Source organism: Mandrillus leucophaeus, unplaced genomic scaffold, assembly GCF_000951045.1.
Source record: "Mandrillus leucophaeus isolate KB7577 unplaced genomic scaffold, Mleu.le_1.0 Scaffold145, whole genome shotgun sequence".
NCBI classification, from domain to species: domain Eukaryota; kingdom Metazoa; phylum Chordata; class Mammalia; order Primates; family Cercopithecidae; genus Mandrillus; species Mandrillus leucophaeus.
In genome coordinates, this window is record NW_012101421.1 from 75,446 (window position 1) to 86,157 (window position 10,712).

General features: G+C 35.6%; 1 protein-coding gene across 1 annotated transcript in view; it reads right to left on the bottom strand.

The window, feature by feature from the left end:
- The window catches only part of DSC3 (desmocollin 3), a 48,686-nt gene that overhangs the window by 14,224 nt on the left and 23,750 nt on the right, over positions 1-10,712 (bottom strand). The window contains exons 8-9 of the mRNA XM_011974363.1: positions 10,175-10,309; positions 9,567-9,752 (exon numbers count right to left, since the gene is read on the bottom strand). Of these exons, the coding sequence (XP_011829753.1) occupies positions 9,567-9,752; positions 10,175-10,309 (321 nt within the window). The remainder of the gene's footprint in view (positions 1-9,566; positions 9,753-10,174; positions 10,310-10,712) is intronic.

A 10,712-nucleotide genomic window follows, 5' to 3' on the forward strand; every position in this document is an offset into this window, starting at 1 on the left:
AAAATACATTTGGTATTTCAAATGGCAAGTGAGCATTTGTCATTCTGATCAGTGTTGCATAAATTCTATGTTCACATTTTGTTAATACTGACTGTTATCCCTTGCTAGAAAGAGAGTGGATCCTGTGCTAAGCCTTTACCAAGAATGTTCCAAAAGCTTCTGCAGGTGGTTTTATAGAGTTGGACAAAAGAAATTCCTGAAGTATTTTTATATTTCACTCTTACTAAGGAAAATGATTCTGATTCAAAAAATAATGCAAACAGATGACAGTATTCTTATGGCCCTCCTTGGAGCACTGTCTAACAGGCTGGGCTAAAGGTCATCTGAGTATGGGAAGGTGCCTTTATTTGGCTTATCAGTTACTACTGACTATGGCCCAGGCATTTTATAATTCTTGTAAAGTTTGATGCTGACTTTCACAAAACTAAAAGGTGCAATGATTTCATTTTCTGTCTCATAGAAAAGATATTCCCAATGTCTGGGTGTTTTTTAATTTTATTTTATTTCATTTCATTTCATTTTTGAGACAGAGTCTTGCCTTGTTTTGTCACCCAGGCTGGAGAGCAGTGGCACAATCTTGGCTCACTGCAACCTCCACTTCTTTGGTTCAAGTAATTCTCCTGCCTCAGCCTCCCATGTAGCTGGGACTACAGGCACGTGCCACTATACTCAGCTAATTTTTGTATTTTTTTCTTTAGTAGAGATAGGGTTCTGCCATCTTAGTCAGGCTGGTCTCCAACTCCTAAACTCAGGTGATCCACCTCCCTTGGCATCCCAAAATGCTGGGATTACAGGCGTGAACCACCATGCCCGGGCCCAGATGTCTGTTTTAATTGCCCTCTAAGGCATCTAACTGAGCCATCTAATTTCTGCTTTTGCTTTTATCAAAATTCATCCAGAGGCTCATTTCTTCTTAGGAATCAACTTGTCTTTTTTCTGGTTCCTTCATGAATGAGTGAAAACCTTTAGCCATCCATGCCCACTACCTATTTTTATGAAAATTAAATTTTTGAAAATTTGAGAATTATACTTTGCTTTTGTCTATAATTCATCCAATGAAATTTTCACAGTAGATACACAGAGGAGTAAGGGAAATACAATGTGATAATTTCAGTGACATTGAATCTCAGGCACTGCTCTAACAGTGAAAATAAACTCACTAAATCCTCATGACATTATGAACTAAGTATTATTGGCCTCATCCTCATTTTACAGAGCAGAAAATGGGAAAAGGAGATAAACTTATTTTTTTAAGGCCAAAAGATAATCATTTGAGCTTGAGTTTGAAGCCAGGTAGGCTGACCTGAGCCCATTTCCTTAGCCCACGCTATAATCCCTATGCTATCGTGTGCTGCTTAATTGGCTCACTGGTCTCTAAAAGATTTCCAAATCAATCTTTGATTAAATTCAGATTTAGATAACAAATCAAGTTAAACCCATAAAACATTATGTTACACTGTATTATAAAGTTGAAGCACTTTTTCTTCAATTTCTCTTTCTGCTTATCAGAACAATCGCTGGCTAAACATTGAACATAATCAAAACGGGTGAATAAAATTATTTTAAATCTTTCTCCACACCTAGGTATTAACGGAGTAAGACACTAATATCACGAGTCCACTAAAAAGTCAAGAAAGTTTCTGAATCTTAGAATCTACAAAATGTATGTAAAATCTTTTATATTTTGTTTGAGTATCCCAGAAACTGGAGAGTCAAGGAAAAAAACATTAATATCTGTTCATTTGATGCTGATGAACACTGCTTCACAAATTTCATGCGCTGGTGTGATCACATGGAGAGTAAGAGCAACTGCTGGCAATGAGAAATGGATGGAAATGTAGAGAACAGCGGCTGCACTGGAGGAGGTGCAACTACTCAATCCAAAAACACTCACTGAAGCCTTGGAGCTTCTTTGTCCCATTTTTCAACGCTTAAGATGGATATTGTCTTAGTAGCTTAAAACTCTCCAAAATTAAAAATCTGGTGAGATGAAATCCCAAAGATTAACGAGATTAGTTAATCCCATTAATTAATAAGAAAGGATGTAAATTCCTTTCCACCTCAGGGTACGTTTTTGTTTCGCCATTTAAAAAAAGTGTTTAAAAATATCCCACATCTGCACTGAGATGACAACTCCCTAGAAAATGTATAGCTGTGGAAATGGAGCTGAGGACTCTCCATGTTGAGAATGACCAAGAATAATATCATCCTCACCCAAGCCCATATACATCACTGCTGCTGCTCAAATGGACAGAAGCCACTGAAATGGAATGAGTTTACCCAGAACTCAGCAAAAGGCCGTATCACTCATGCTTTGTGGTTACAGAAAAGTTATCTATTATGGAACAGTATAACACTAGTCTCAAGGCCATAGTATAACTTTTTAAAATAAAATAATAATATCCTACAGTTTACCAAGTGCTTTTACATTCAATATTATATTTGAAAAGCTATTAGGGAGGCAGAGAGAAGTATTGTTCCCATTTCACAAATAACACAGAGGCTAACTTTCCAAGATCACACAGCTGTGGAAAACAATTTAACATAGTGCTTGACAGCGTATACTTAGAGTCAAAGAGCTAGGTTCAAATTCTGTCTACACTACATCCTAGCTGTGTGGCACTGGGAAAGTTATTTAGTCTCTTTAACTTTTCTCTTCTGTGAAATTGTTGTAAGAATGACATTTAACACTACAGCATAAAATAAGTGCTTTACACTAAATTCTGAGTAATCTCTCAAGCTGTCGCAGAGGCAAATGAAGGGAGTAAATGATGTATGTTTTTGTTAACAGCCAATGTAATGCGACAAAAGGAGACACTAACTAACAAGAAAATGTTTGCAAGCTTTATTCAGCTAAAAGAAGTATACCAGAGCAATTCTTGGTTTGGCCTACTGATTACTTAATTCTTTGAGGCATAAAGGAATGAATAAGGTGCACTCTTTCCCTGAATACAATTCTCACTAGCAAGGAAGAACCAGGGCATTGGAAGAGGAAGATTCCTTTCGAGTTAACAACATAGTGATGTCATTCCTTAATCAGCACGCAAAAGGTTACTCATCATTAGGTACATAGCCTACATGACAGAAAGATGGGTTTTGAACACCCTGATTATATAGGGTTTGATTTTCAAATAAAAGGTGACTCACTGAGATTAAAAAGTACTTAAAGACGCCAGGTGCGGTGGCTCACACCTGTAATCCTAGCACTTTGGGAGGCCAAGGCGAGCGGATTGCCGGAGCTCAGGAGTTCAAGACCAGCCTGGACAACGCGGTGAAACCCCATCTTTACTAAAATACAAAAAATTAGCCGGGCATGGAGATGTGCGCCTGTAGTCCGAGCTGCTCGGGAGGCTGAGACAGGAGAATTGCTTGAACCTGGGAGGTGGGGAGGTGGAGGTTGCAGTGAGCCAAGATCACACTACTGCATTCCAGCCTGGGAGACAGAGTGAGATTCCATCTCCAAAAAAAAAAAAAATACTTAAAGATATGATTTAACCACACAATCACAAATCTTTCCCAAGGAAAAGAATAAGATACTTTCAAAGACTAGCATGGCTATCAAAGGAGCCTTGTGATAATTCAGCTTTTCTAAGGGTTTGGATAAAATATGAAAAGGATAACATAACATGGCAAAAGCAAATTTTATTAATCAAAATGTTACCAAATAATATGAATGACTCAAAGGAAAAGAGAAGGTACGAGTAGCAAAGGAGCTAGTAACGTCAGAAGAAGAATATAATTTAAAAAGGAAACACCCAAAAGTAGAAATGAATTAAGGTTCCAAAAAGAGAAGATCCCCTTGTACAAATGAAGTAATGGCTTTGTCAAGCTAAGTAACTCAGGTATGGAAAAGAGGCGACATAAGGGAAGCAAGGATACCAAGCCAGAAGGAGAATAGCCCAGGAATTATGAGTAAGAGCTCTGCATCAGACAGATCTGGATTTGTATCTTGGATGTACGAACAGAGTTATCTCTCCTAGATAGTTTGGACATTCAACACCTGATTGTGGGGTACAAATCACCTATCTTAGTTGTATGGGCTGCAGCATGTTATTTCTCTTTGATTCAGTCTACTCATCTGCAAATGAGAAGAATGAGAGTAATAACCACATGGGCTTGTTTTGGAAGGATAAATAAATCTTTTAATTCAATGTTTTTGGGGGGTTTTGTGGGACACTGTTTCAGAGCATGGAAAAAAAATAAGGAAAATAAATTATTTTTATGAAGCAAGTGAAAACTTGATAGTAAAAACTTAATAGCAATTATACAAAAGGAAAAACTATGGATAAATCATTTTTGTGGATATGGATGTAAATCCTAGACAGATATTAGACACAACAGCTGAAAAAATGAAATTATGATCTTGGGTATGACTTATGAGAAAAATGCTAATTCTCCCCAACTCTTGCTACAAAATTAATATAATTGTAAAAACATCAAAAGGAATATTTTTAAACTTGGGAGCTGATCTGAAAGTTCACATGGAAGAACAAACAAGCAAGATATTCATAAGAACAAAATCCACAAAGGAAGATCACTAGGTAAGAATGGCATGGAACACTGCAAATACTAAAATGCATATTATACATTTGATATTCTTAAATAGCTAGCAATAATACAGTAGCATATAGATGCTAATTAATAAACAATGAATTAATGGTACAAAAGAGAAAGTCAAGAACAAACTCAAATATACATGTATCTTATTTTGTGACAATGAAAATACGTCAAAACATGAATTGTGTTGGAACAGATAGAAAAACTAAAATTGGATCTATATCACATTTGCTCTAGGATAAATTTCATACAGATCAAAAATTTAACTGGATAGATAGATAATTAAACAATAATGAATTAGAAGAATTTCAGATAAAATACTTTCATAAAGTCAATACCATCATAATGACACAAATCTCATAACCATAGAAGCCCCTGATAAATTGTGACCGTGAACAAGCAAACCCTGTCAACAAAACAAATCCTAGAGGTCAAAAACCAACACAAGCAAACTTACACAACAATAAAAATGGGTAAAAATATTTGCAAAAATATTTCCTACCATAAAACTCTTATAAATGAATAGTTAATAGATGAGAAGAGCAAAACACAGAAAGTGACTAAAAGACAGGACTAGCGAGCTTGAAGATATAAAATATATTCAATGGTGTCTTCATATAAAAGGAATGCTCAGCTACACTGAAACACCTTTTTTTTTGCTATTTGACTGATAAATATCAAAACTTGAAAATATCATTGGCAATTATTGTACAACAGGCATGTGTGTACATTTCTGGTGAGCATGTCAACATGCACCACCTCTCGGGAGGACAATCAGGCAATAAATTCACCACAGAAAAAATAGCCATGTCCTTGACTAAACCATTCCATTTCTAGAAAATTATCTTGCATTTAAATTGTAGTATATTCATTGTAGTATATTTTGAAATAATGAAAATAAATTAGAATTTCAATTGATATGGTCTAAATTTCCATTTATAATGAACTAGTTAAATAATAATTTACATTCATATGATGGATATTTTACTGTAATGTCTAAAATAGATAGCTGTAAAAAATAGCAAAGCTATTTACATACCAATATGTAATGACTTGAGAGAAAGGTTGTTGAATGAAGAAGAGCACAGAATAAGGAATACAGAATATCCATGGGTGTGGTCTAAACGTCCATAGATATGGAACTGGTTAAAAATATATGATATGTCCATACCATACCATGAAATATTACCAATGTATATGTAATGAACTCAAGAGATATGCTAATTGAAGTGAAATGTATTTGTTTTTAAAAAAGAAACATGATAAGATTACCTAAACATGTTTGTGTGTATAGATAATATCTTTTGAATAACATACAGGAAACAGGTGGCATGTATTAATTCTTCCAAGGAGAGCTGAGTGGCCGACAGAGCAAGTAAAAGTGAGACGTTTTACACCATGCTTTTTGTTTCTTTTGAACTTTGAATTTTTGTTCTTTTGAACTTTGAACTAATGAACTGCTTACTGAAAAATTTAAAATTATTATTTTTATTATTGAATAAATGTAATAAATAATCTATTGACATTTAAAACAATTAAATGAGATACTACAGGTTAAGCACTTGGCATAGTGTCTGACATTTAGTCAATAATAAATGTTAGCCATTATTGTTAATTTGCATTTAATATGAAGTATGAATCTGAGAACATAATTGGATTTCATGATAAGGGGCTGCAGATATAATAGATTCTGTGACATACTGAATACAAACTGCCATGTGGGCTTAATGAGGCATGGCACACGGTAATGGAAAGATAATTAATTTAGGAACAAAACAGACCAGGTTTGTACTCCAGGGTGGACAGTTAATATATGCTTGACTTTGAGGAAGTTATTTACCTTCATCAGCCTTAGGTGGTTGTTGTGTTTTTGGGGTTTGCTTTGTTTTTTTAGTGAATGTAAAATAGGGATAATAACACTTTGTCATATAGGGGATGTGAAAACTACGTACAACTTTTGTAAAGTGCTTAGCATTTTCTGTGACATAAAAGGAACTTGATTCATGGTAACTTCTTTTAAAATTCTAAAAATATTAAAAGTATTTCCTTGATGCAGAAATTAAGATGTAATATCAAATATAAGGGCAACTATCTAATGTTTTAAAATAATGGAAACAAATGTATATAAATGTATTAGGGAAATTTTTGATATTCTCCAGATGTGAAATTAGGTTAATCTGAACCAGAAACAAAGCAAAGTATTATTTATCTAACTGCTCCCCATTCTGGAGAATCCTGGAGTGCTACCCAGAAATGAAACAAATGTGTATCAGTCACATGGAATGAGAAATATTCCATGATATAGGTTATAATTTCCAATCATCTTTGGAAATATTTTCTTAATACCTCTACGGTCAGAACTCCTTGGACAAAAAAACATACAAAAGACCATTGAGTACATATACTCATTGATAAGGCCTTTTTAAAAATTAGAGTATATTCTTTTGAAAAAATTTACTAGAGCTCATGTTGTATTGGTCAAAAAAACTTACAAATAGAAATTTAATTCCTAATGGTATTTAAATTTTATCTCCTCTAAGCAAGACAAAACCACTGATACTAAATAATAATGATAATAGAGTTTCTCCATATGGCTCTTGAGTAACGGCCTTGAGAGAGACTGCAGGAGCTGCCTTCTGACCAAGGAACAGATGGACAGCATACCAAAACGTCTGAGCTTGGGTCTCTGACAGAAGCTACTGTAGTTAGCATCATCCACCCTCCCCAAATCTTAAACTATTCCTTTGACTTATTTACGGGAGACGCCCAGGCTTGGTGGGGGTGAGGTAGGCGATCAGCAGGACTTGTTTTCTGAGCACCAGTCATGACCCTGCTGATTAAAACAGAATCTCATCAAAACAGTATGCAGTCAAGAAACCAGCCACAGTCAGTTTAACCAAGAAGATGATGAACGAGACTGCTAGTTGGCTCAATGCTCATTGTATGCTCATAATAATTCATTAGCATGCTAAAAGACATTCCCGCCAGTGCCATGAAGGTTTACAGATGCCATGGTAATGTCCAGAAGTTACCTTATATGATCTAAAAGGGAAGAAACCCTCTGTTCCAGGAACTCCTGCCCGTTTTCTAGAAAATTCATCAATAACCCACCCCTTATTTAGCATATAATTAAGGAGTAGCTATAAATAGAGCTAGTCAGCAATCCACAATTGCTACTCTGCCTAGGGAGTAGCCCTGCTCTGTCTGTGGAGTCACCAATTTCCTTTGTCTGTTGCTCTAATAAGCTTGCTTTGCTTTCACTTTACTCTGTTGTCTTGCTCTTAAATTCTTTTCTGGGTGAAGCCAGGAATGGGCTGAGGCCCAATTTTGGGATTCGCCTGCATCAGGAGGAAGAGGGGAGAAGGGTGTCCAGGAGAACACTTAACAAAACATCTGTTGCAGTCACATCAATTCGAAACAAATGCCTGTACTACCTAAGTGTTCAGCCTTGAAAGCTGTATGAGATACACAGTAACCCTTTTCAGAACAATTATACACCACAGCTCCTCAGCCAGTTCCCATGAGTGCTGACAGATTTACATCTCAAGCACTGAAAGATTTGGCTCTTCAGATTCAGGGTCCCCCTAAAATCAGAGGACTCCCTCAGCAGACAGCAGGCACAGCCCAATCCAGAAGTGTGGTGAATTTAAGGATCCCTGGGGGAAACTTTCAACCAGTGGGGTCTGGGTACTGAGAAGGGATGTGAGGGGTAAATGCCCCAAGTATCCATCTTTGAAGGGATAATTATGAGGCAAGTTCTACATGGTTTCTTGAATGGATGAACACCAAAGATGACGAGCTCAATAACGCAGACTGGATTGGCTTTTCCTCTTTTCCTGTCTTATTTCCCCATTTTAACATTGGCTTCCTGGGACCGACTTTGTAAATATCTACCCATGTTCAGGTCTTTGTCTTGCATTCTGCTTTCTGGAGAGTTCAAATAAAGACTGGATTGATTTGGACTAATAAAAAAGAAAAGCAATAAGTGGTATTTTCTTATTTCCTTTCCTATTACTGTCAACTGTAAAGCATAGTGGATTTTTAAGTACTTGGTTTTTAGTATTCAATTTGAGCAGATCATATTATAGAAAAATGAAATAGGGAGTTTTGATGTCAAGAGTCGATATTTGACTCTTCACATCTGGACAGAACTTGCCAAGTCTTAGTATATGAGCCTTGGAAATTTTTATGGAGGAATAACTGCAAATAGAGGTGTTTATGTACCAAAGACACCACTATACTATTTTTGGCAGATAAGCCTCTTTCACTCAATGAATGACCTCTATTCTTGTCCACAGGACAATATTAATTTTTTTTTTTGCTCTGGGCAGGAAGTATAAAACCAATAATCCTTTTCAAACAGATCCCTTCCTACCCTCTTCCTACCCTGGACCCTAGAATGTACCAGCACAACCAAATATACAACATATTGAACAAAAAATAAGTTCATTCATTGCTGTCTGAGATAACACTAAATTTCATTGTCAGTATCACCTTTAAAAGGATCAAATACAACCAGGCATATATTATAGAGAAAATTAGAAGAATATGGGCTTGTATGTCACATCATGTAAGAATTAAGAAACTGAGAATATTTATCTTACAGAAGGTAAGTCTCAAATGAACATAGCAGCCTTTTCAAAAGAATTATACCTGTTCTGAATAGCATTAGAGGAAGAATCAGAACCAAATACATGAGTTATAAGAAAAATAACCTGGGCACAGTAGAAGCAAGAACTTCTGAGAACCAAAGCATTTCAAATGTGGAATAAGTGGCCAATGGAGCTATGGAGATCCTTACAAATGAGAATGTTCAAGCAAAATCTAGGTGACTGGCAATCGGCAATAAAATTACAGAAGACAGACAGGCATGAGATTGGAATAGTGGTTTAAATAGATTTTAAATTCTCTTCCAACTTGCAGAGTCTATGATCTGAAACTAGTTGATTAAATTATTAGTTAACCAAAATCTGTTAATTTGCTAAGTTGTCAATTACACATTACTGTACCTTTACAACACAAAGAACACCTTCATTAGTTTCTTTGTCTGTGCTGATTTTGAAATGTCCGTTTTCGTTTCCCTTTAAAATGGTAAAATTGACTCTCCAATTGGCAGTATTAATTAAATCCTTATCTTCTACAGGTATTCGTAAGATTTCTACATTGAATGCATTTTCCTCTACAAATGCCTCATACTGAAAAAGAAAAAAGTCATTGAAAATTAAAATTTTACTAATTTTACTTTATAGACAACTTTTACAAAAAGAAAAAGTTTCTTCTATTCCAAAAATACTTTCCATTAGAATTTTATATAGATTATTTTAAAACTATGAATCATAAACACTATTGTTTCATTAAGGGTTATCTTGTAAATAAAAGAAGTTTCATTACAAATGAAGACTGATGTTACTGCCCTTTAACAGAAGGGAGATAATAGGAGCACCTATATTAATAAATAAAATAAATTTACATATCATTTGTTTAAACTTTAATTTTATTCATAAAATATATATACTTCAAAGTATGATACTTTATGAAGTATTAATTTTATTAATTCAGTTTAAATAAAAAATGACAGCAGATAAGACAGAGGCAGATTTTGATATTATATACTTACAGCATTTTGTCTGAAAGTGGGTGCATTATCATTTGAATCTGTTACTGTTATGATACAAGTTGATGTGCCTATCAATCCAAAAAACTGGCCATCCATGTCTTGTACTTTCATTATCAATGAGTACTTGTCTACAACCTGAAAACAAAGCAAATATTTAACTAGTCTTGAAAAATTTTTGTTAGATTTATGAATGAAACCTCAATTGTACTCACTCACTCACATGCACACACATCTATGTATGTCTGTGCTTTCCATATTTGCACAGACTCTAGCAATGTGGTAGACAAGGATAAAACTGAAGAGGCAGGCAGAGATTAAATTACAAAGACCCATGGCCGGGCGCGGTGGCTCCAGCCTGTAATCTCAGCACTTTGGGAGGCCGAGACGGGCGGATCACGAGGTCAGGAGATCGACACCGTCCTGGCTAACACGGTGAAACCCCGTCTCTACTAAAAAATACAAATAACTAGCCGGGCGAGGTGGCAGTCGCCTGTAGTCCCAGCTACTCGGGAGGCTGAGGCAGGAGAATGGCGTAAAC